Here is a 26,083-nt window from a genome sequence, read left to right on the forward strand (position 1 = left end):
ACACTAGGGCTAAGGAGGCGGGGAGAAGGGCCCTGAAGGGAGCGGTTCCGGCTCCGAGGGGGCGGGGCGAGGGCGGGAGGCGGGACGGCGCCGCGGGGGCGCTCCAGAAGCCCCGGGAGGGAGGAAGAGGAGGACGCCGGGCGCGCGCAGGTGAGCTGTCGCGGGGCCGGATGCGGACGGGCGGCCGCCGAGAGGGGCTCGGGGCCGCCCTTGGGCCCTGCGAGCGGGACGCAGCGGGCCGGGCCGTGGGGGGCGACGGCGGAAGGGGCCCGGTGGCCGCGTTGACAGGGGTCTGAGGGTGCGTTTGGCCTGGGCCGTGCGGTCACCCGGGACCCCGACCCCGGAAACGGGCGCTCCGAGCTCCGCGGGCCCCACGCGAAGGGTTGCAGCACCTCCACGTCCTTCCCGCCCCCGGTATGGACCGGTGCCCATTGTCAGCAAGTTATGCGTCCCCCGCCTCTTTCAGGTATTGTTTCCCAAGCTTCGTCCTCGGTACTGTTTGGCTTAGCGGCTGGCAGTTTCCAGAGCGCTGCCTTCGTGCGGGGTGTGCTGCACCGGCGACCGGGAAACTTGAGTTTGGGAGGCATCTGTGGGCAGAACTGCTTTCTCTGACCGATGCCAGAGCCTCCGGACCCCGCCGAAACCTGGGCGAAGTACTTGTGCTGCTCTGGGAATCTGCGCAATCGTATTTCTGCCTTCATTTGGGGGGAAACTCCTGCAGAGGCCGAGCCGGCCGTTAACTTGGTCAACCCCCCCCCCCCGAAAGGGCTGCGTGCGGGTGTTCGGTGTCCTGGAGGCCAGATGCCCGGGGTTAGGATCCAGACTAGCCGAGCTTGAAATTGGGGGCGAACCTAAACAGAGCCGCGATACACAACGGTTTCATTAGGGATAGCGAATGAAGACGACCGGTTTAAGGAGATTTCACTGATGTGTGGGTAACTTACACAAATGCCTTAGAAACACCGAGACAGCCCGGAAGTGTTGACAGATGAGAAAGCGGAAAAACCCCTTTCCACAACCACCTTTTCATTTGAGAACCAGAGTGTTCTCTGGTATACGTAGTTGCTTGGATTGTTGGTTCCCCTCCTGCTTTGTAGACTTGTCCCAAGCATCCTCAGTAACTTCATTCCCCTTGCTCTTCATTCACTCAAAAACATTCGTTAGGGGTCCATGAAATCTAGGTCTCCGCAGTTGGTGATGTGAAGAAGGTAGAAAAGAATCCAAGGAGTTTGTGTTCTATAGTGAAAGGGCCATTACTGTCTTCAGTGAGTATTGATTTATTGAGTGCTATGTGCCGGGGACTGTTCTCGGTGCTGGGGATACAGCAGTGAACGGATTAAGTGTCTGACCTCATGGAGCTTCACATTTCACTGAAAGGAAGGGAAACAGTAATTAAATAGTATATCATATGCCCTGTGCTGGTAAGTGCTGTAGAAAAAACATAAAGCGATATAATGAAGAAGAAAGAGATTTGCCACTTTTACGTAGAGGGGTGAGAGAAGGCCTGTCTTATTTAATAAGATGGTGGGTTTTTTTTTTTTTAATATTTTCTTTTTAATTTATTTTTGAAAGCAAGAGAGACAGATCATGAGCGGGGGAAAGGCGGAGAGAGGGAGGAAGACAGAATACAAAACAGGCTGCAGGCTCCTAGCTGTCAGCACAGAGCCCTGGGGGGGGGGGGGGGTTGAACTCACAGAACGCGAAACCATGACCTGAGCCACCCAGGTACCCCAATAAGGTGATGTTTTAAAAGAGACAGAGAAAACTGGGAAGCAAGGCATGGGAATACCTGGAAGAGTTGTTTCCCGGGGCAGGGGAACAGCAGGTGCAGACCCTATGGCAAGGGCATGCTTGGTGAGTTCAGAGAACATCAGCGGCGAATGAAGGGGAGTTGAAGCTGGGGGCTAGAGAGTAGGCAGTCTTACAGAGCCCCGTAAGGACTTTGGCCTTTTACTTGGGGTGGGTGAATGGGTTAGAGAAGAGGAATGACATAATCTGGCCTAATTTCCCACAGGGTCATGCTAACTGCGTTCTGGAGGTGGGAGGACCGAAGGAGAAAAAGCCAGACCAGTTAGAGAGAGGTATTGGCAGTAGTCCAAGCAACAGAAGGCAGTAGCTTGGACTAGAGTAGTAGTGGTAAAGGTAGTAAGTAACAGTTAGTTTCTGGGTGTATTTTGAAGATGATAAGTAAGATGTGTGTACGAATGATGATTATGTTTGCCATAAAAAGAGTATAAACAAAGTGATGAAAAAGTGAGGTCTCATCTGGCTGGCAATCAGAATAGGCCTTGGAAGATTTGAACTGGACTTTTGACGAACGGATACCGTTGACTTCTTTCAAGTCCGAGTGACATGTGACTTCTTTTGGAATACAGAATTGCATTCAGGCTGTCCGTGAAACACCTGAAATTTCCATCAGTAAAGAAAAATAAAAATCGGAAGATTTTACAACTTACATGCTCCCTTTGAGTGTTAAGGGTGTTGCCTTGTGCATGCTATGTTTTCTAGGAGAAATTCAGCATAAGTGTTAAGGCTTAGGACATAGCATTATTACACCTTTAGCTCAAATAGGGTATGAACTCACCGTAAATCCCAGTGCTATTTTCGTGTTTTCATCATCGCAAAATGTTAACACCTAGTGCTAATTAAATGAGGAAAGTGAAGAAACACCGTCAACTGAACACTGTCAACTTTTTAAGAATTCTGTAAAAGGCTTTGAAGTGACGGGTTAGAAGCTGTATACCAGAGCTACGTACATCCTTCAAAGAAATCCGTGTTAATGTGTGAAGCAAAAGGAAAGCGGATGAAATGCTCTTGGCCTTTTGAGACTTGCACTTGAGGTAGGATTATTGGCCGTAGGGCTCCCACATCGCATGGTCCTGGGAGTTGTACAAGACAGCAACGGCCACGGCACTTTACATGGTGTGAAGAGGACCAAACTCAGAGTTAAGTGGCTTGAGTTTCAGGGTCAGGTCTTTAGCTATCTTTTTAATATATAATAATTGACAGTATTTCCTGAGCTTAGCACCATGCTAAGCACTTTCCATAAACTCACTCATTTAGTACTTGTGGTATCCCTCTAGGTAGAGGCTGTGGTTAGCTCTGTTTAGACAGGAAGGACTGTGTGACTAGAGAGATTCAAGTATCTTGCCCCAAGTCTGAGAGTAAGTGGCAGAGCTCAGATTGCTGCCCTTTTCAAGACCCTTTAACCACTGCACCGTACTGGCCACTTCTTGTCCATGTTGAGAGGATTTGCCAGGCTGAAAATCAAATAAAAGTAATCATGATTAAGATACTGCGTTCCAGCCCTCTGTGGACTTTTGCAGTGTCAAACACTCAAAGTGAAAATATGAACTCTATATACTGTTCTTGAAATCATGCCGCCTCTATTCTTTTATGCCGTATGTATGCGCTGTGTTTTGTCATCAAGGACAAATCCACAGTCTTTTTTCAGCTCTTTGATGCTGTAAATTTGTGTTGAAACGCAGCAAAGCCTACTAAATTAAGTAGAGAATGAACAACTTAGTGATAAATACCTTGGTAACGAGTTCATAAATCCTCCAAAACACTAACATAGCACAAAGATTATACCAACGGACGAAGTAAGAGCTTGTTCCTAAATAATTGATGTATGATGTTATAAGGAATGATTTTGGAAACTTTATACAAGGTGACACAATCTACCAGAATAACTGATAGCACCAGTAAGGTATTCCAATTTTTTGAAGGTGCTGGTGATGGAATATTGCTCAGAACCTGGTAGAGAGCCAATTCAGAGTTGAAATGGAAAGCAGAGAGGTTTTCTATTTTATATCTCTTTGGATATTGATTTCTCTTATGTTGCTTATACTGTACTTTATATTAAGTGTAGACCAAATCTTCTGCATAACCTAGAGGATTACATGGAAACAAACTAATGCTGGGAGGATTTTTATTTTAAGCGTTTGGTATTTGAGACTTTTCTTAGAATTTCATTTGTAATTTCTGGTTTTGAAGGAAAGGTTTATGGGGGTATAGTGCTGATGCTTATTTACAGTTTTTTTTTTTAATATGAACTTTATTGTCCAGTTGGTTTCCATACAACACCCAGTGCTCATCCCAACAGGTGCCCTCCTCAATGCCCATCACCCACCTCCCCTCCCTTCCACCCCCCATCAACCCTGTTTGTTCTCAGTTTTTTTTTTTAAGTTTTTTTTAATGTTTATTTGTTTTTCAGAGAGAGAGACAGAGACAGAGACAGAGTATGAGCAGGGGAAGGGCAGAGAGAGAGTGAGACAGAATCTGAAGCAGGCTCCAGGCTCTGAGCTGTCATCACAGAGCCTGACATGGGGCTCGAACTCACAAGCCGTGAGATCATGCCCTGAGCCAAAGTTGGAGACTTAATGGACTGAGCCACCCACGCGCCCCTGTTCTCAGTTTTTAAGAGTCTCTTATATTTTGGCTCCCTCCCTCTCTAACCTCTTTTTTTTTTTTTCTTCTTCCCCTCCCTCATGGTCTTCTGTTAAGTTTCTCAGGATCCACATAAGAGTGAAAACATATGGTATCTGTCTTTCTCTGTAGGACTTATTTCACTCAGCATTACACTCTCCAGTTCCATCCACGTTGCTACAAAAGGCCAGATTTCATTCTTTCTCATTGCCACGTAGTATTCCATTGTGCATATAAACCACAATTTCTTTTTCTATTCATCAGTTGATGGACACTTAGGCTCTTTCCATAATTTGGCTATTGTTGAAAGTGCTGCTATAAACATTGGGGTCCAAGTGCCCCTATGCATCAGCACTCCTGCCTGTATCCCTCGGGTAAATTCCTAGCAGTGCTATTGCTGGGTCATAGGGTAGATCTATTTTATAATTTTTTGAAGAACTTCCACACGGTTTTCCAGAGCAGCTGCACCAGTCTGCATTCCCACCACCAGTGCAAGAGGGTTCCTGTTTCTCCGCATCCTCGCCAGCATCTATAGTCTCCTGATTTGTTCATTTTAGCCACTCTGACTGGCGTGAGGTGGTATCTCAGTGTGGTTTTGGTTTGTATTTCCCTGATGAGGAGCAACGTTGAGCATCTTTTCATGTGCCTGTTGGCCATCCAGATGTCTTCTTTAGAGAAGTGTCTATTCATGTTTTCTGCCCATTTCTTCACTGGATTATTTGTTTTCAATGTTCAGTGGTCAGTGTTTTCAATGTTTCAGTGTTCTTCACTGGATTATTTGTGGAGTTTCGTGAGCTCTTTATAGATTTTGGATACTAGTCCTTTGTCCAATATGTCATTTGCAAATATCTTTTCCCATTCTGTTGGCTGCCTTTTAGTTTTGTTGATTGTTTCTTTTGCAGTGCAGAAGCTTTTTATCTTCATGAGGTCCCAATAGTTCATTTTTGCTTTTAATTCCCTTGCCTTTGGAGACATGTCAAGTAAGAAATTGCTGCGGCTGAGGTCAGAGAGGTTTTTTCCTGCTTTCTCCTCTAGGGTTTTGATGGTTTCCTGTCTCACATTCAGGTCCTTTATCCATTTTGAATTTATTTTTGTGAATGGTGTAAGAATGTGGTCTAGTTTCATCCTTCTTCATGTTGCTGTCCAGTTCACCCAGCACCATTTGTTAAAGAGACTGTCTTTTTTCCATTGGATATTCTTTCCTGCTTTGTCAAAGATGAGATGGCCATACTTTTGTGGGTCTAATTCTGGGGTTTCTATTCTATTCCATTGGTCTATGTGTCTGTGTTTGTGCCAATACCATGCTGTCTTGATGATTACAGCTTTGTAGTAGAGGCTAAAGTCTGGGATTGTGATGCCTCCTGCTTTGGTCTTCTTCTTCAAAATTACTTTGGCTCTTCAGGGCCTTTTGTGATTCCATACAAATTTCTAGCTTCGAGGAGAATGCTGGTACAGTTTTGATTGGGATTGCATTGAATGTGTAGATAGCTTTGGGTAGTATTGACATTTTAACAATATTCTTCCAATCCATGAGCATGGAATGTTTTTCCTTTTCTTTATATCTTCTTCAGTTTCCTTCATAAGCTGTCTATAGTTTTCAGCATACAGATATTTTACATCTTTGGTTAGGTTTATTCCTAGGTATTTTATGCTTCTTGGTGCAATTGTGAATGGGATCTGTTTCTTTGTCTTTCTGTTGCTTCATTATTAGTGTATAAGAATGCAACTGATTTCTGTACATCGATTTTGTATCCTGTGACTTTGCTGAATTCATGTATCAGTTCTAGCAGACTTTTGGTGGAGTCTGTCAGGTTTTCCATGTATAATATCATGTCATCTGCAAAATGAAAGCTTGACTTCATCTTTGCCGATTTTGATGCCTTTGATTTCCTTTTGTTGTCTGATTGCTGATGCTAGAACTTCCAACACTGTGTTAAACAACAGTGGTGAGAGTGGACATCCCTGTCGTGCTCCTGATCTCAGGGAGAAAGCGCTCAGTTTTTCCCCATTGAGGATGATATTAGCTGTGGGCTTTTCATAAATGGCTTTTATGATGTTAAAGTATGTTCCTTCTATCCTGACTTTCTCGAGGGTTTTTATTAAGAAAGGATGCTGAATTTTGTCAAATGCTTTTTCTGCATCAATTGACAGGATCATATGGTTCTTATCTTTTCTTTTATTAATGTAATGTATCACATTGATAGATTTGCGAATGGTGAACCAGCCCTGTAGCCCAGGAATGAATCCCTCTTGATCATGGTGAATAATTCTTTTTATATGCTGTTGAATTCGATTTGCTAGTATCTTATTGAGAATTTTTGTATCCATATTCACCAGGGATATTGGCCTATAGTTCTCTTTTTTTGCTGGGTCTCTGTCTGGTTTAGGAATCAAAGTAATGCTGGCTTCATAGAATGAGACTGGAAGTTTTCCTTCCCTTTTTATTTTTTGGAACAGCTTGAGAAGGATAGGTATTATCTCTGCTTTAAATGTCTGGTAGAATTCCCCTTGGAAGCCATCTGGTCCTGGACTCTTATTTGTGGGAGATTTTTGGTAACTGATTCAATTTCTTCGCTGGTTATGGGTCTGTTCAAGTTTTCTATTTCTTCCTGTTTGAGTTTTGGAAGTGTGTGGGTGCTCAGGAATTTGTCCATTTCTTCCAGGTTGTCCAGTTTGTTGGCATATAGTTTTTCATAGTATTCCCTGATAATTGCTTTTTTTTCTGAGGGATTGGTTGTAATAATTCTATTTTCAGTCATGATTTTATCTATTTGGGTCATCTCCCTTTTCTTTTTGAGAAGCCTGGCTAGAGGTTTATCAATTTTGTTTATTTTTTCAAAAACCAACTCTTGGTTTCATTTATCTGCTCTACAGTTTTTTTAGATTCGATATTGTTTATTTCTGCTCTGATCTTTATTATTTCTCTTCTTCTGCTGGGTCTGGGGTGTCTTTGCTGTTCTGCTTCTGTTTCCTTTATGTGTGCTGTTAGATTTTGTATTTGGGATTTTTCTTGTTTCTTGAGATAGGCCTGGATTGCAATGTATTTTCCTCTCAGGACTGCCTTCTCTGCATCCCAAGGCGTTTGGATTGTTGTATTTTCATTTTCATTTGTTTCCATATATTTTTTAATATCTTCTCGATTGCCTGGGTGACCCATTCATCCTTTAGTAGGGTGTTCTTTAACCTCCATGGTTTTGGAGGTTTTCCAGACTTTTTCCTGCGGTTGATTTCAAGCTTCATAGCATTGTGGTCTGAAAGTGTGCATGGTATGATCTCAATTCTTGTATACTTCTGAAGGGCTGTTTTGTGACCCAGTATGTTATCTATTTTGGAAAATGTTCCATGTGCACTTGAGAAGAAAGTATATTCTGTTGCTTTGGGATGCAGAGTTCTAAATGTATCTGTCAAGTCCATATGATCCAATGTATCATTCAGGGCCCTTGTTTCTTTATTGATCCTGTGTCTAGATGACCTATTCTTGTTGTAAGTGGAGTATTAAAGTCCCCTGCAATTACCACATTCTTATCAATAACGTTGCTTATGTTTGTGATTAATTGTTTTATATGTTTGGGGGCTTCCGTATTCGGGGCATAGACATTTATAATTGTTAGCTCTTCCTGATGGATAGACCCTGTAATTATTATATAATGCCCTTCTTCACCTCTTGTTACAGCCTTTAATTTAAAGTCTAGTTTGTCTGGTATAAGTATGGCTACTCCAGCTTTCTTTTGGCTTCCAGTCGCATGATAAATAGTTCTCCATCCCCTCACTCTCAATCTAAAGGTGTCCTCAGGTCTAAAATGAGTCTCTTGTAGACAGCAAATAGATGGGTCTTGTTTTTTTATCCATTCCGATACCCTATGTCTTTTGGTTGGAGCATTTAGTCTATTTACATTTGGTGTTATTATAGAAAGATATGGGTTTAGGGTCATTGTGATGTATGTAGGTTCCATGCTTGTAGTGATGTCTCTGGTACTTTGTGGTCCTTGTAACTTTTCACTCACAGAATCCCCCTTAGGATCTCTTGTAGGGCTGGTTTACTGGTGATGAATTCCTTCAGTTTTTGTTTGTTTGGGAAGACCTTTATCTCTCCTTCTATTCTAAATGACAGACTTGCTGGATAAAGGATTCTCGGCTGCATATTTTTTCTGTTCATCACATTGAAGATTTCCTGCCATTCCTTTCTGGCCTGCCAAGTTTCAGTAGATAAATCTGTCACTAGTCTTATCGGTCTCCCTTTATATGTTAGAGTGTGTTTATCCCTAGCTGCTTTTAGAATTTTCTCTTTATCCTTGTATTTTGCCAGTTTCACTATGCTATGTCATGCAGAAGATCGATTGAAGTTATGTCTCAAGGGAGTTCTCTGTGCCTCTTGGATTTCAATGCCTTTTTCCTTCCCCAGGTCAGGGAAGTTCTCAGCTATGATTTGTTCAAGTACACCTTCAGCCCCTTTCTCTCTCTCTTCCTCTTCTGGAATTCCTATTATACGGATATTGTTCCATTTCATTGCATCACTTAGTTCTCTAATTCTCCCCTCATACTCTTGGATTTTTTTCTCTCTCTTTTTCTCAGCTTCCTCTTTGTCTCCATAATTTTATCTTCTAATTCACCTATTCTCTCCTCTGCCTCTTCAGTCCCAGCTGTGGTCGCATCCATTTTATTTTGCCCCTCATTTATAGCATTTTTTAGTTCCTCATGACTGTTTCTTAGTCCCTTGATCTCTGTAGCTATAGATTCTCTGCTGTCTATACTTTTTTCAAGCCCAGCAATTAATTTTATGACCATTATTCTAAATTCTTGTTCTGTTATATTGCTTAAATCGTTTTTGATCAATTCGTTAGTTGTCACTACTTCCTGGAGTTTCTTTTGAGGAGAGTTCTTCTGTTTCGTCATTTTGGATAGTCCCTGGGGTGGCGGAACCTCAGGGCACTTCCCCTGTGGTCCGGAGTAACTTGTGTTGGTGGGCGGGCCGCAGTCAGACCCGATGTCTGTCACCAGCCCACCGCTGGGGCCACAGTCAGACTGGTGTCTACCTTATCTTCCCCTCTCCCAGGGGCAGGACTCACTGTGGAGTGGTGTGGCCCCTGTCTGGGCTACTTGCACACTGTCAGGCTCGTGGTGCTGCTTTGATGGGATCTGGCGTATTAGCCGGGGGGGATCCGCAAGGTGCACAGGGGCAGGAGGGGCAGACTCAGCTTGCTTTGCCCTCGGTGGTCCCCTGCGGGGGGGGCCCTGCAGCCCTGGGAGGGAGGCAGACCCCTCGGAGGGATGGATCCACAGAAGCACAGTGTTGGGTGTTTGCGCCGTGCAAGCAAGGTCAGTGACGGGAACTGGTTCCCTTTGGGATTTCGTCTGGGGGATGGGAGGGGGAGATGGCGCTGGCCAGCGTCTTTGTTCCCCGCCTAGCTGAGCTCTGTCTTCCGGGGCTCAACACCTCTCCCTCCCAGTGTCCTCTTGCCCTCCCGTTCTCTGAGTAGAGCTGTTGACTTTTAACATTTCAGATGTTAAGTCCTGCTGGCTGTCAGAACTCACTTAGGCCGGCCCCTCCGCTTTTGCAGGCCAGACTGGGGGGCACTGCCTGGCCAGGCGAGCTGCCCCTCCACCGCCCCGGCTCCCTCCCGCCAGTCTGTAGCGCGCACCGCCTCTCCGCCCTTCCTACCCTCTTCCGTGGGCCTCTCGTCTGCGCCTGGCTCCGGAGAGTCCGTTCTGCTAGTCTTCTGCCGGTTTTCTGGGTTATTTAGGCCAATGTGGGTGGAATCTAGGCGATCAGCAGAACGCGGTGAGCCCAGCGTCCTCCTGTGCCACCATCTTCTCCGCTTATTTGTAGTTTAAAAGGCCTCTCAAATTAATGCTATCTGTATATTTCTTCACTGTTAGCTCCCTCCCTCCATAATCAGCAAAAGTACCGTACAATTCTGTTGGCTTGATTCATTATTACTCAATTGTGTATGTGTGTCTCTGCCATTGTTGGAAATGGGGTGCAGAGTAATTTTATAAATCAGTGTACAAATGGAAAAATAGGCCATTTTCATTTGAATTGCAAATACCATGGGGTGCCTGGTTGGCTCAGTCGGTTAAGTGTCCAACTCAGGTCATGATCTCATGGTTCTGGAATTCGAGCTCCGCTTCGGGCTCTGTGCTGACAGCTCAGAGCCTGGTGACTGCTTTAGATTCTGTGCCGCCCTCTCTCTCTGCCCCTCCTCTACTTGCTTTCTGTCTCTCTGTCTCTCTCTCTCTCTCTCTCTCAAAAATAAACAAACATTAAAAATATTTTTTAATAAAATTCTGTATATTTGTAATACTATAAATGATTCTGATTTTAATTTCAAAACACACATATATCTTAGAAAACACACACAAAATGTTATGTGTTAACAGAAAACAAAGATTAAACTAGCTTTGGCTGATTCCTGAATGTTGCTAATTATAATTAATCAACTTTATTCACCTTTACTTTCAAAACACTTGTTTGAAATGCAGATAAATTCAAACCTCTCAAGCTACCAGTTACTTTAACTATCTCAACAGCTTGGCTTCTCTAAGAAGAATGTTTCCGCTTCTATGCCTTGTACTTCCCAATATATCATGTTTTCAAAACAGGTTTGTCTTATTGCAAACATAATATATTTCCTTTTTGCCATAGAAAAAGTAGAAGATAAAAAGTTAAGAGGTTGGGAATAAAGGCCTTAGTAATCAATACATTGATAACCAGTTTCCTGCATCTTCCAAAAACACTACCAGAGCTCCAAAACCATACCACCAGATGGAGTAAGAGCTATCAAGAATTACCTTGGCTGTTTGCAAAACACAGTATCCTAACTGCAGTGGGAGGAGATATGAAGACTTAGAGAGGTCTAACTCGATACTAACCTGCTACCCTACTAGCTTCCACCTCTGCTCATTAATTTTATACCCCTAGCTAGATCCAGTGCCTGGAATTTTAAGCCTTTTGAGTTAATTTCTAAGATTAGAGCAGTATTTCTTTTATTTTTCACTCAAAGATTTTTATCAGAAGCAAACTCTAGGGGTATGGAGGCATAACCTGAAGAGGATATGGCCTAAGACCTCCGTGTGCTTTAAAGTTCTAGGCAATTTTGCATCGTGCTGCCTAATACTGTTACTATAACAGTGACGCGTATTTGAGGGGAACGTCTACAGCGTTTATCCGGTGGCTTTGTATGCCCCTTGTCACAGGGCCAAGTATCACAGCTTGAGAAGCAGAGAGTTAGAGTTTTTTCTTTGGTTTATTCATTCGGAAAATATTCAGTGAGAAGCACCTGTCTGGCTTAGTCAGTGGAGTGTGTGACTCTTGATCTCGGGATTGTGAGTTCGAGCCCCACATTGGGTGTAGAGATTATAAATAAACTTAAGTATATATATATATACACACACACGTATGTATACATATATACATATGTATATGTATATGTATATACATATATATGTGTGTATACATATGTATATATAGATATATATATATTCAGTAAAGATCTGCCTTATGGGAGATGTGCTGATGCTGTAGACATCATGGACCCTGATTTGCAATGAAGTATGAAAACTTGCAGCAACACTGATGCAAAGGAAGAAGGACATAGTGATTTACTCTCTCTTGAGATCAGATACAGAATCCTGAAATAAATGTGTCTGAGCTGAATTTTGAAGAATTAAAAGTCTGAAAGTACAGCTCAACTTTGAAAAATGCAGGCACCAACCCCCATGTAGTTAAAGTCCAGATATAACTTTTGACTCCCCAAACTCTGAACCAATAGCCTACTGTTGACCTGAAGTCATACCAATGATATGAACAGTTAACATATATTTTGTATGTTGCATGCATTATGTGCTTTATTTTTAACAATCAGTAGAGAAAAGACATTACTAAGTAAGTCACAAAGAAGAGAAAATAGATTTATAGTACATTATTTTAAAAATCTGCCTGTAAGTGGAACTATGCATATCAAACCCATGTTGTTCAAGGGTCACCTGCAGTGTCAAAATACAGTGGTTTTTAAGTTTGAAACATGAGTCTCATACAAATTTAGTAAGCATGTGTCAGAAATGTATTTAACTCCATAGAGTGAGTCATGAGAATAGAAGGCACAGTCTAAGAACTACAGTTAATGATGTTGTAATAGCTGTGTAACAGGACAGGTGGTAGCCACACTCGGGGTGAACACGGCGTAATGTATGAACTTGTCAAGTCATTAAGTTACATACCTGAGACTAACATCGTGTGTCAACTATACTCAAATTTGTGTAATGTATTTAATTCATTCATGAAGGAACTGGCAAGGTGGTAAAGCTGATCCAAAGTAATATGGGAAAGAAGTGCCTGGTTGGCTTGGTTGCTGGACAGTACGACTCTTGACCTTGGGGTCATGAGTGTGAGCCCCCATGTTTGGTGTAGAGATTACTTTAAACCTTTAAAAAAATATATATATATAGGATTGTTCAAAATCACTGAAAGAAAAACTGAGAAATAAGGTCACAAAGTTAGCTCAAAACTGGCTACTGGGATATGCACTTGTAGTGAAGGCAGAGGGACAGGGCCCAGATTTCCCCTTCTATCTGAAACAGTGAGAAAGTGGGCAAAAATATATGGGAGAAAAAGGCTTTTAAGACTTAGGGCATCAGACAATGAAGAACACTGATCCCTGAGAGGCAAGATGCAAATGAGATGAGCCCAGGGGCACCTGGGTGGCTCAGTCAGTTAAGTGGCCGACTTCAGCTCAGGGTCATGATCTCGTGGTCTGTGAGTTTGAGCCCCGCGTTGGGCTCTGTGCTGACAGCTCAGAGACTGGAACCTGCTTCAGATTCTGTGTCTCCTCTGCCCCTCCCCTGCTCATACTCTGTCTCTCTGTCTCAAAAATAAATAACTATTAAAAAAAAAAAAAAAGATGAGATGAGCCCATTGCCCCAGCTTATTGCCTCAAGAGAATTTTTAGCCATGGCACCAGGAGAAGAAGCCCATGTGGAGCCCAGTAGTCTCCCTTCCCTTAATTGAGGATGTGGAGCTAGGAGTTCAGAAAGGCGAAGCCAGCTAGGGGGGAATACTAGAAAGTAGAGAACTTCACAGAAAGCAAGAAATACACAGAGGATCCTTCTCCAGCCTGCAGCTGAGTGTTGATTAACACGTAGGTGTGAGGAAACTACCCAAAAGAATTAGAGGACTTTTCAGAACTCAGACAGGACCAGGGATGTTCCTGTTCCTATCACCCTTAATGGAAAACCTCATAATCCCTAGGACATCAGAATGTTCAGAAAGGTTTTTGACTCTATAGTTGTGTCAAAATTAACCAGAAGTGAAGTGTAGCTTTGATACTGCCTTGAAAAGTCTAAAAGCAAGACCCAAAAGGACCAAGCTGTTTCCAGATAACTATACCCCAGAAGAATGCTCAATAATAATTATAGGAGTATTAAAATAGCCAAGACCATACAAGGTAAAATACACATTGTCTGGCATCCAATAAAAAATTACCAGGCATGCAAAGCAGGTTTACTCTAGGTTTACAACCTATAGTAAGAAAAATCTATAAGTTGAAATTAATCCAGAAATAGCAAATCAGTAGACAGGGACATTAAAACTCTATTTCATATGTTTAAAAAGCTAGAGAAAAGACTGAACAAATTAAGCAGAGACATGGAAACTAGGTATTTTTTTAAGACTCAAGTTGAAGAGATTGGATACAGCAAAAGAAAAGATTCGTGAATTTGAAGACATAGCAATAAAAGCTCTTCAAAGTGAAACACAAAGAGAAAGAGGCTAAAAACATGAAAAAAGGAGTAGACATCTTCACTTAGACTAATGTTTATTAAATTGTGGCGTCCCTGAAGAGGGGAGGAACAGATCAATGTTTGAAGAAATAATGGCCAAGGGACACCAAGGTGGTTCATTCGGTTGAACATCCAACTCTTGGTTTTAGCTCAGGCCATGATCTCATGATTTGTGAGTTGAAGCCCTGTGCCTGTCTCTGCCCTGATAGTGCAGAGCCTGCTTGGGATTCACTCTGTCCCTCTCTTTGCCCCTCCCCCGCTCATGCATGCTCACACTCTCTCTCAAATAAATAAAAACTTAAAAAGAATTGCCAAATTTTTCCAAATTTGTTGAAAACTATATAAACCCACAGATGCAAGAGACTCAGTGAACCCCAAGTAAAAGAAACAAGGAAAACTACACCAAGAGGAACAGAGATAACAGTGACATTAGATTTCTCATAGGAAATCACGTAAGCAAGAAAATAGAGAAACATCTTTAAAGTCTTGAAAGGCAGGGGAGGGGGGGAACCCTGTTAACCTAGGATTCTATACCCGGCAAAACTATCTTTGAAAAATGAAGGTAAAAGGAAGACTTACTTAAATAAAAGCTGAAAGAATTTATTAACAGTGGGTCTGCACTACAGGAATGTTAAAGGAAATGTTCAGGCAGAGAAATATGATACAAATCATAGACACAAATGTAGACAAACAGGAAGGAATGCGGAACACCAGAGATGTAACTATCTGGTTAAATATAAAATACTTGTTTTCTTATTATCTAAACTCTGAAAAATTATTGACTGTTTAAAACAAAAGTAGTATGTACTATCAAGTTTCTGACATGTAGAAGTAAAATAAGACAAAAATAGCACAAAGGCTACATAGTATATACTCTTGTAAAGTTCTTATACTGTACATGAAGTGGTATATCACTTCAAGGTTGAAGGTAGATGATGATAATTAAAGATGTATAAAGTACATCTTTTATTCTATAAAATAGAATCCTAAAAAGTGGTCAGTCCAAAAGTAGGCAGAAAAAGAAGGAAAAGGGAAGAGAGTATAAATCGCATAAAAAAAACCAAGGTAAATAATAACCATATCAATAATTATAGTAATGTTAAATATAAGTGGTCTAAACACTACGATTAAAAGGTAAAGATTGTCAGATTGGATAAAAAGGCAGGACCAAACTATATGCTGCCTAAAAGAAACCCACTTTAAATATAAAGACGTTGTTATTACCATTCTCAAAGCTTAAAACTATTATATCAAAATCAAATTTTCCTGTCTGGGTATCAGCACCCATCAGATTGGGCCATCTGTATCTATTATTACTCTCCTAACATTGTCCTTGTATTAGACTGGTTAGACTAGTCTCCTCAGAATTCCTGCCACACCCCATGCAGATTTTTGCTTATGCTCTGTTCCCTATGAAGAGTTCTTCACAGCTCTAAGGTTCTTTCTGCTTTACCCATAATTTCATCTGTGCTCATTCAAGACCAGTTTTGACTGACCTGTTCCATGAGTCAAAGTCAAGCCGCATCATAAATGACAATTGCATCATAGATCACAGAATGTCAGAGCTCTCAAGAGCAGTAAAGAATTTGTCTATTTCCCTTATTTTATAGGTGAGAAAACCATGAGTCCAGTGAGGTTACGTGACCAGCCCAAGTTCGTACAAGTTTAGTGGTAAGTTTGTAGAAGGACAAAAACATTGCTTTTTCTAATTATCTGCCACTCACGATTAAGTACATTTCTTAGGTTATAATTATGATGTATGTGCGTAGCGTTAATATTTATGTACGTATTTCATGTGCTTGTCTTATTTCCCAAACTAAGCTACCAGTAGAAACCTCTAATTAGTATTCTAATGCTTAGAAAAATGCTGGATATATAGATGCACAGTGGATTACGATATTCAATTAATAAACGTAGAGTCTAAATTGACAAGATCACAAAACGTAAAAATAATTCATTACTTTTTACCATTTGAAACAAAATGGTTAATTACCCTCCATAGCTAAGATTCAAAATGTTTTTTCTAACATGTATTTCTAAATCTTGCTACTCCTATATAAAATAAGTTTCCTTTAGTACTTTTCTATCTACCAATTTTTTTCAACCATAGTATAAACTCAGTTAATCATCTTACTCATGAGTATTCACAAAGGTCTATACCTGTGCTGTCTGCTACAGGAACCACTATTTAAACTTAGATGAATGAAAATGAAATAAAATTTGAAATTCAGTTCCTCAGTCACTCTAACCAAGCTTGCTGGTAGCTATTGTATTCTGTGCTGATAAAGAATGTTTCTGTCATTGCACAAAGTTCTGTCGGGTCTAGAATTTGTTATATGATGATAAATTATTTTGCCTGCAGAAAGGGAAACCAAAGATTTTTACCAGATTCTCATACCGATGAGAGAACCATTCTGGTAACCAGACTGCAGCTCCAAGGTGTCCGTAGTAATTCCAGTAGTGTCCCTTCACTGAAACGGACATGCATCCCCTCATCCTGTGTGGTGCAGGCCTCCACAGCCAGGTACACGAGATAATCCGTTGAGAAGTAAGAGAAAATAGTTTAAATTCATATTTGTGTGTTTGTAATATTTTAATTGCAGTAGAATATGTGTCTAAGTAGACATATACCAAGGTGTCTGCTCAAAGTATTTTTGTTCCTGGAATGCGTAATCAGAAATGTAGAAACCATTTCCTTAGTGTCCCAGTGATAAAGCCACCCTATTGCTCCCTGGTCTCTCTGCTGTAGCTCCTGCACTGTCCCCACCAACCGACTTCCTGTTTTTTGGCTCTGTGTTCAATCTACTCATGAGAGGATCTGTTTGGATAGGCCACTCGCCATCCGGAGTCCAGTAGTTGGACAGAGCTCTTGACTCAGGATACTTTATAAACCCCTTGCCAGCCTTGAGATGGTCCCTTTAATTGAAACACCATCCCCAGTATTTTGCTGTGATCATGGTCCTGGAGTGACAGAGTACAAAGCATGAGCCTGTAATTAAGGAACCTTTCCAAAGAAAGCACTGAGCTTGGCAGGTGCTCTGAGCCTTCTTTTAAGAGAACCACGTAAACTGCCTAGTACTTTACATTGCCCATCCAGTGTGTGTATTAAAAATAAATTATAACTTCCAAAAAAGAAAGTCAGAAAATGAAGTCTCTTTGACTGTCTTCATACTCCTTTCCTGCCAATAGGGTACAGACACTGTGGTGGACAGAATAACGGCCCCCAAAGATGTCTGTGTTTTAATCTCCAGAAACTGAGTATGTTACCTTACATGATAAAAGGAACTTTGCAGGTTTGATTAACTCTAGGGCCGTGGGTCTGGGACATACCCTTGATTGTCCGGGTAGGCCCAGTGTAAGTACAAGGCTCCTTGTAAGAGGGGTGCCCATGTCAAGAGTCAGGAAAGGAAGATGTCACTGCAGAACCGGAGGGTGGAGTGATGTGTTCTGAAGGTACAGGAAGGGACCATGAGCCAAGGAATACCGCCAACTTCTAGAAGCTAGAAGAGACAGAAAACAAGAAAACCCTGCTGATACCTGGATTTTAGATTTCTCTCCTTCAGAATTATAGGAAAAGAAACGTGTTGTTTTAAGCCACTAGATTTGCGGTAATTTGTTACATTAGCAATAGGAAGCTATTTTTTTTTTTTTAAGAATGTATTTTTTTTTCAACGTTTATTTATTTTTGGGACAGAGAGAGACAGAGCATGAACGGGGGAGGGGCAGAGAGAGAGGGAGACACAGAATCGGAAGCAGGCTCCAGGCTCTGAGCCATCAGCCCAGAGCCTGACGCGGGGCTCGAACTCACGGACCGCGAGATCGTGACCTGGCTGAAGTCGGACGCTTAACCGACTGCGCCACCCAGGCGCCCCCAGATGCATACTTCTATTCACGTTTTACAGAGCTTTTATTAGGCACTTTCTGCGTGACAGGCACAAAAATATCAGAGTTTAATTTTTTATTTTTTTAAAGTTTATTTATTTTGAGAAAGAGCACATGCATGCGCAAGGTGGGGGCGAAAAGAGAGGGAGAGAGAGAATCCCAAACAGTCTCCGTGCTGTCAGTGCGGAGCCCGATGCAAGGCTCGCAAGACTCGATCCGAAGGCCCCATTTTTAAAATCTCTTTACTTTTAGAAAACCAGTGAAGAGCTAGGGGCACCTGGGTGGTTCAGTCAGTTTAGCATCCAACTCTTGATTTCAGCTCAGGTCATGATCTCACGGTTCGTGGGATTGAGCCCCACATGCTTAGCATGGAGCCTGCTTGGGATTCTCTTTCTCTGTCTCTCCCTCTGGGCCCCTTCCCTCCACCCCCAAATAAATAACAAATAAATATAAAAAACCGTTGACAAACTAGATCAGTCACTGCTTTTCATTTTGAGTAGACTTGTATATCAGTTAGGATGCTTTCAGTTGCCTGTAAAGAATGGGAAATTGTTGGATTCAGTAACTGAAAATGTGAAGGTCGGACAGCTGTCAGGACTTTGGCCCCATTTCCCTCTGTATCTCTTATCTCTGTTCTTCCCCACTGTCAGGATCATGCTTGGGCTAGTTTCCTGTCTCAGGATGGCCACCGGGAACAACTGGGGCTGTGCGCTCAAACTGTTCTGGGTTGAAGTGACTGGAAAGAATTCATGTATTGATTAGGACAGTCTTTAGCCAGGACTGGAGTCAGTCTCACTCATGTTGCTTGGTTACCTGACTCAGTAGGAGAAGGAAGTGTTGTTAGGAAAAGGAAAGTGTACTGATAAGCAAGAACCTATTAAAAACAACAAAAGATAAAATTGTAATATCTTGAATACTGCTTCAGTATCGTTTCATGTATATATATATCATCACCAGCAGTTCTGAACATGTCTATTTTATGCATCATGTAAAGACATTCTAGGAAAAACTCTTCTAAAAGATTGTAGTTAGGAAAGTTGTGTCTTTTTTGTCCACTGATGATAATTATTACAGAACAGTTGGATGACTAACTTTATTGACCTGTGAGGATGTCTTCATTCTGCTGTTGGATTCTTCATCTTTCTCCATTATTAAAGCCCTAATTACAATGAATTAGACTCTTGCTTTAAAAGCTCGTCAAGATTTCTCATATAAACATCTTTTTTATGTGATGATTATCATTTCTGACATCCACAATTGAGGTACCTGTAGAAAAAGAGCTGGAATTTTTAAGATAGTAGAAAATTATATAAATATCCATAACAAGTTGGAGAATCAATCATACTATATTCAGGACAATGGATGCTTATTCTAGCTCAGAGAAATGAAATCTTAACTGACTTTTAAAGCCTGTGGGTAAAAAGAAACCATATTTCCTTCTAAAGAAGCCTCCCTACGTTCCAACGCAATCTGACATTCATTAACTTTTCTCATTTGTGTATTTCAAATTTTAACAATGCTCACTGCTACCCCACTCACAGAAAAGAAGCTAGAACTGCCTAGCAGCCGGCAGTAATGTTGGATTGAGTTCGCCTGAGAAATAATATTTTTCAAATTATAATCTTTGGATCAGTTCAAAGAAATGGTGAAAACATGAGTCATTCAATAAATGTTTTTGGGACAGTAAGCCATCCATTTCAAAAATAAAGCTACACAAAATAAATTACAGCTGGATCAGAGAATTAACTATACATATAGAGAATGAGAGCTCAGAAGAGTACTTAAGAGGTTTTTAAAATGTGATCATCGGATGGGGAAGGCCTTCTTAAAACCCCAAATCCAAAAGTCATAAAAGGAGCTATTGAGAGTAGTGTAGTGTAGTAGGTCAGAATTTGTATTCTGATTTCAGAGACGAGCTGAGTTCATTTCTATTTCTGTTTTTTACAGCTGTATGATCTCGGAACTAAGAATACCCTGTAAATATTCAGAAAGATGTTTAATCGAAAAAATATATACTCACTGAGGCCTCATTCTGCCTCTCAAATGGGTAAATATTAGAAAAGATTGTCAAGAGGGTAGTGAAAAAGAGTATAGTCCCTCATATTCTATTCACAGGGTATAAATGAGTACAGCCTGTTTTTGAAGGTGAATCAGCAGTCTGTTGAAAGTTAAAATGAGCACACACTTTGACTCAGCAATTCCAATTTTAAATACCTACACTAGAAAAATAATTACACATTAGAAAGAAGAATGTACTAGGATTTTTATTGAGACATTGTTTGAAATAGCTAAAAGCTAATATTCTGAATTAGTGTCACTGTGGGGGAGGAGTGGAAAACCTAGGTCTTTTTTTTTTTTTTTTGAAAATCTGTACTTGTCTGTGAAAACAATCAAAAATGGTTTTAAATTTTTTTAACATTTATTCATTTTTGAGAGACAGAGAGCGAGAGGGGGAGGGGCAGAGAGAGGGGAAGACACAGAATCCAAAGCAGGCTCCAGGCTCTGAGCTGTCAGCACACAGCCCCACGTGGGGCTCGAACCCACGAACCGTGAGATCATGACCTGAGCCGAAGTCGGACGCTTAACCGACTGAGCCACCCCGGCGCCCCCAAAAATGGTTTTAGACAGTATTTTCCCTAAAAGTTGTTACTAATTCATTACTATTTTCTATTGGGCCGTAGCTACTTTTCATCAAACAATAATATTTGGCATGTCCATCTGTAAACACGTTTTATATCTGCTTCTTTGCAGAATGGAAACAGACTGTAATCCCATGGAGCTAAGTAGCATGTCAGGATTTGAAGAAGATGCGCAGCTTAATGGTTTTGAAGAAGCTGATATGAAAGATATGAAGCTAGAAGCTGAAGCAGTTGTCAACGATGTTCTCTTTGCTGTTAACAACATGTTTGTCTCAAAAAACTTGCGCTGTGCAGATGATGTGGCCTATATCAATGTGGAAACAAGAGAGAGGAACAGATACTGCCTGGAGCTGACTGAAGCAGGGCTCAGGGTAAGTCACCTTTCTTTTTAGGGAAAAAAAAAAACATTTATTGCCTTCTTTACCGTTTTAGGGGTTGGGGAGCGGGTGGGGTGTTAACTGAGGACACTCAGCAGCTCCAAGATTTTTGTAAGGAAACTTTTTTCCCTATGAATTCTTACTGATTCTAAAGTCTTTGGGTCAACATGGGGAAACTGGATTTTTTAAAAAAGAAAAACCATTTGATTTGCAGAGTGTTAGTTTGCTTTGATCATCACCCCCCCAAAGTAACTTATTTCTTGTCTGTAGCTAAATATGCCCGCCAAAATCAGGCATTCTCTACGCTGGATGAGTTTTGCGATCATTGTGTTAAGAGGACCTTTTCCCACCTCTCATAAAATGTCTCTTCTGGGGCACCTGCGTGGCTCAGTCTGTTGAGCATCTGACTCTTGATTTCGGCTCAGGTCATGATCCCAGGGTCATGGGATTGAGGTCTGCATTAGGCTCTGTGCTGGGCGTGGAGCCTGCTTGGGACTCTCTCTCTCTCTCTCTCTCTCTCTCTCTCTCTCACTCTCTCTGCCCCTCCCCTGCTCACTGCTCACATGCTCGCTCACTCGCTCCCTCAATAAAAAAAAAAAAACTTAAAAAAAAAACCAGAAATAGGCAAATGAAGAGTAGAGATACATGACCCTGCATAAATTAATGTGATCTTACATGGATTAATTCCAAGGTGACGGTGTGAAGGTAGGAAGGATTCTGATCAGAGTGAGAACCCAGTGTGAATTTGAGTCATCTTGGGTGAGTCATTCTGCCTCTCTGAGTCCTTGCTTCTTTATAACCTAGAGACTAGAAAAGGAAGGAAGGAAGGAAGGAAGGGAGGGAGGGAGGGAGGGAGGAAGGGGTAAGAAAACTAAAGAGGATGGGGGGATGGTTATATGAATAGCTTGCAGAAAGGTCTAGATCACTTACAAACCTGGCACATAGGTATCCAAATATTTGTTTTTGCACTTTTACTCAGTTAAGTTACTGAGCAGCTGTCCTGTGTCAGGAATTGAAAATCAAACCATGAGTAAGACATGATCCCCATCCACTAGGAAAACTACCGTCTAGCAAGGAAGAGAGGGGCAAACGCAACTGTAATCCAAGCAGACGGTGCTGCGGCCCGGCGGTTCTGAAGAGGGGTGACTCGTCGTCTGTAGATGCCTGCCTCTGCCTTTCATTTAAAGCAAAAACAGTGCCACTTCCAACATAAACTTGCATCTTCTATGACTTGAGTAGATGCCATAAAAAATTAGAGTTCATATACGGAATTCACACGCTTTGGTCAAGTCAACAAAAACTAAATTGATTTCCCCCTACCCTGTGCTGGTGAACCCGGATTCATCTTGTTGGGGAAAAAAGCTCTCGTTGTGTTTAAAGACAACGCACACACAGAATAGCATTCCCTTTTATCTCACAGGGCTGAGCACGTGTTTCCCTGACAGATAAGTAACGTGCTTATAACGTTAAACTAGTAATGTAACTAATTGTAAAGCGTGATCAATAGAGATTCTTTAAAGATAAGATCTTTTAAAACATTTTGAAAAAAGAATAAGTGAAAAATAATTTTTGTAAGTCTTTAAAATATGGACTGATAGATATATATTATCTATGATGTGCCTTTAATTAATGATCCTTAATATACGTGGGATTAAGTAGAAGGACGTTCCAGTCTATGAAAATGAAATACTGGTTCTGTGTAGCTTTCTACATTCCTTTTCAGGATCAGGAGTAGGTAAATTAAACTTTTACGTTTTGAGACAAGAGTGATAAAGAGGGCATTTTAAAGCTGGTGGCGTTCCCACGTTTCAGCCTGATTAGAAATATGCATATTCTAGGGGCACCCGGGTGGCTCAGTCAGTTAAGCGTCCAGCTCTTGGTTTCGGCTCGGATCATGATCTCACAGTTCCGTGAAATCGAGCCCTGCATCACACTCTGTGCTGGCAGCGCGGAGCCTGCTTGAGATACTCTCCCTCCCTCTCTCTGCCCCTCCCCCATCACACTGTCTCTGTCTCTCAAATAAGATGAAGTAAAACTTAAAAAAGAAATCTGCATATTCTGACTATTGATTGAGAAATCGTGTCGTTGGGGAATGGCCTGTGTAAACACTTGGTTTTTGCTTTCTGTACCGAGATGAAGTCTGGTTCTTCAATTCACTGTTGCGTTTCTCTTGTAGGTGGTAGGTTATGCTTTTGACCAAGTGGACGATCACTTACACACCCCCTATCATGAAACAGTCTACTCTTTGCTGGATACCCTCAGCCCTGCCTACCGGGAAGCATTTGGAAACGCACTCCTTCAAAGACTGGAAGCTTTGAAAAGGGATGGACAGTCATGACTAAGCTTTTTCCTTGTAGAGGGGGCTGCTGCTGGTACAAAATGGTGACATAAAGCTTGAAATTCTTACATACTGTCATAGTGGAAAATGTATCTTTGGTTTTAGGTCTATCATTTCTTGCTTCAAATTTAGGCTTTTGACTCATATTATTATTGACTAATGGATTCTCTTTCTTAGTTTTGGATTCATTAAGGGAATCCTGAGGCCATTGCTGTGACACCATCATTAAGACCTTCAGATTTCTTCATATAGTATCTCTGCGTTTCAAAACCTAATCAGTATTTCATTCTGTTGTTTCAGGATTTCAATGCTGCCAGCACTGTCTTTTACATAGGAAATTCTAGGTTTGCACAGTAATAGACAGGAATTAAAATGACCTAACTTCAGACTTTGATTCAGCTTGCTGAATCAGGGGTCTGCTACTAGCTTGGACTGACTTTGTAGTAATTATTTTGCTACTAGCCTTATCGGAAACAAATTATCAACTAGTTTCCCCTGCACAAATTTTGGAATTCACTGCTTCACCTAATCTATTTATATTACTAATATGGACTGATAAAGATGAATTAATTATATATATCACTTCGCTAGTATTAAATGGAAAACAGGTACTGAAATGATAGTTCTGTATTCCTTGTTTGCAACAGCCAGCCAACTAAGAGGACAAACCGTTAGCAAATGAATGTAGTAATCACTTGTTTCCAAGATATTGAAGCACATAAGCAAATATAGGAACAGGCTCCATTTTTCTTAACAAAAAAACATCTTCAGTGTGTGTGTGATTGAAAAGGATGAAGATTCTGATGTCCTAGAAGACAATATTTTGGCCTGTGTTGATTCTTATTATGAATGTTTGTTTACATAATGTACAGTGTATATTCAGAAAGTATTTTTGCTTCTACGTTTGCTTTCTCTAATGCAGTGCTCTGGTATTCCCGCAGCTCCCCCCACCCCCCGCCCTTTCCCAACAGATGCACAGTGTGCCGTCTCCATGCTAAATCTGAATGTAATGTGAGTGCATCGTGTGGGTTTGAAACCAAAGGATGAGTGGAACATTCAGAAGCTTAATATTTAAAAGAGGGAGACTCGGTTTTTATATTTAATTACAGGTACTAATATTTATAAAAAATAAACTGTGCCATGCTGCTACGTGGTTTCAAGTACACGTGGGATACGAAGGATCGGGGAGTCGACTTTTCAGTAGCAATCGAAAGCAGCAGCTGTGGAAATGTTGAACTACATTCTGCATCTGGACGCACCTTCGTAATTTGTCATCTGCGGACCTTTTTGAATCATGATTAGGCAATAGGTACTTTTAGGCTCTGAAGGTCATGTAGACCAGATTGAAGTTTGGTTTGTATCAGTATTCATTGTCAAAGGTCACCGCAAGGCTCTAACTATGTTTGCTAAATGCGTGTTCATTCACAACTTTATTTTCAGATGCTAACTGTTTGGGCAGTGAAGTCCAACTGCAGGTCGGATTTTCTCACGCTTACTCTCAGGCTAAATAAATGTAAAGGAGATTTGTAAAGTTTGAATAAAATTCTGTTTACTCATTCTGAGCTAAGTATGAACAAAAGTGATTGTATGTTGGAAAATTGACATTGTCCGTGTTGTGATAAGTGGCTGGTTCCAGGAGCTTTTGTGTCCATTTTTGAATTCCATATTGTTACATTTTGTTGTCAAGTGATTTGCTCTTTTTATTATTATGAAAGAGGAACACAGAGAGAAGACATGAATAAAGCTATACAGACACTAAAACTATTTCATCTAGGTTGTTTAAAGAATTTAGTAAGACAAAGTAACAAGTAAAAGATAAAGGAAGCCTTGATTTTACTCCCCCAAAAAGGGGGAGGAAAAAAAGAAAAACCTCTAAATAAGTAACTCTTACAAGTCAACAAGAAAAAAAGGGAACAGTGGGCATATAATATGATCAGACAACTCCGGAAAATATATAGATGTTCAGGAACCACTTGAAAGATATTCAACCTGACCAGTAATTCAAGAAAGGAAAATAGGGTTAGCTGTGTATTTCACCTAATAATTTAATAACTTCTCTTATTTAAATATAATCATCTCAATAAGGATTTAGTGAGGGGCACTCTTACATTCTATCAGAGGGTATATTGAAACCTTTCTGGAAAACACTGGTAATAGAGCCTTTATAAAAAGCTTTTAACTTATGGACTGGTAGTATCTTAGCTATCTAGCATAGGGAAATGATTCAGCAGAAGATACACTACAAGGATATTCATTTTTTCTGACGAAACATTGGAAAGGCTCTAAAACGTGGTTGTTATGCTACGTCCTCCTGATGGAAAAATGTGCGGCCGTTAAAAATCATGAAGAAAGGGGCGCCTGGGTGGCTAGTCAGTGGAGCATCCCACTTCGGCTCAGGTCATGATCTCACCGTCTGTGAGTTCGAGCCACACATCAGGCTCTCTGCTGTCAGCACAGAGCCCCCTTCAGTTCCTCTGTCCACCCCTCCCCACCTCAACCCCCTCCCCCTGCTCATGCGCTCTCAAAAATGAACTTCAAAAAATAATGAAAAAAAATGGCAACGGGAAAAAATTATACCACGTGCAAAAAAGATATCTAAAACTGTGATCTGTTTTCGAACAACGGGAAGAATAAAATGTTCTGCA

At 41.2% G+C, this 26,083-nt stretch overlaps 1 protein-coding gene across 7 annotated transcripts; it reads left to right on the top strand.

Moving 5' to 3' along the window:
• Positions 1-61: 61 nt before the first annotated feature.
• LOC122469511 (GSK3B interacting protein) lies at positions 62-25,000 on the top strand. Of its 7 annotated transcripts, none has more exons than XM_043556966.1 (5): positions 111-150; positions 15,813-15,873; positions 16,565-16,726; positions 20,836-21,094; positions 23,277-25,000. In XM_043556966.1, exons 4-5 carry the CDS (start codon positions 20,837-20,839, stop codon positions 23,436-23,438), a joined length of 420 nt encoding a protein of 139 aa, XP_043412901.1. In that variant the 5' UTR covers positions 111-150; positions 15,813-15,873; positions 16,565-16,726; position 20,836; the 3' UTR covers positions 23,439-25,000. The 7 variants fall into 7 exon arrangements, with proteins under 7 accessions (XP_043412902.1, XP_043412901.1, XP_043412904.1 ...); XM_043556969.1 differs by lacking the exon at positions 111-150 and adding an exon at positions 214-466 and having other exon boundaries at positions 16,565-16,750; XM_043556968.1 differs by lacking the exon at positions 111-150 and adding an exon at positions 215-466.
• Positions 25,001-26,083: the final 1,083 nt, after the last annotated feature.

Source organism: Prionailurus bengalensis, chromosome B3, assembly GCF_016509475.1.
Source record: "Prionailurus bengalensis isolate Pbe53 chromosome B3, Fcat_Pben_1.1_paternal_pri, whole genome shotgun sequence".
Taxonomy (NCBI): Eukaryota; Metazoa; Chordata; class Mammalia; order Carnivora; family Felidae; genus Prionailurus; species Prionailurus bengalensis.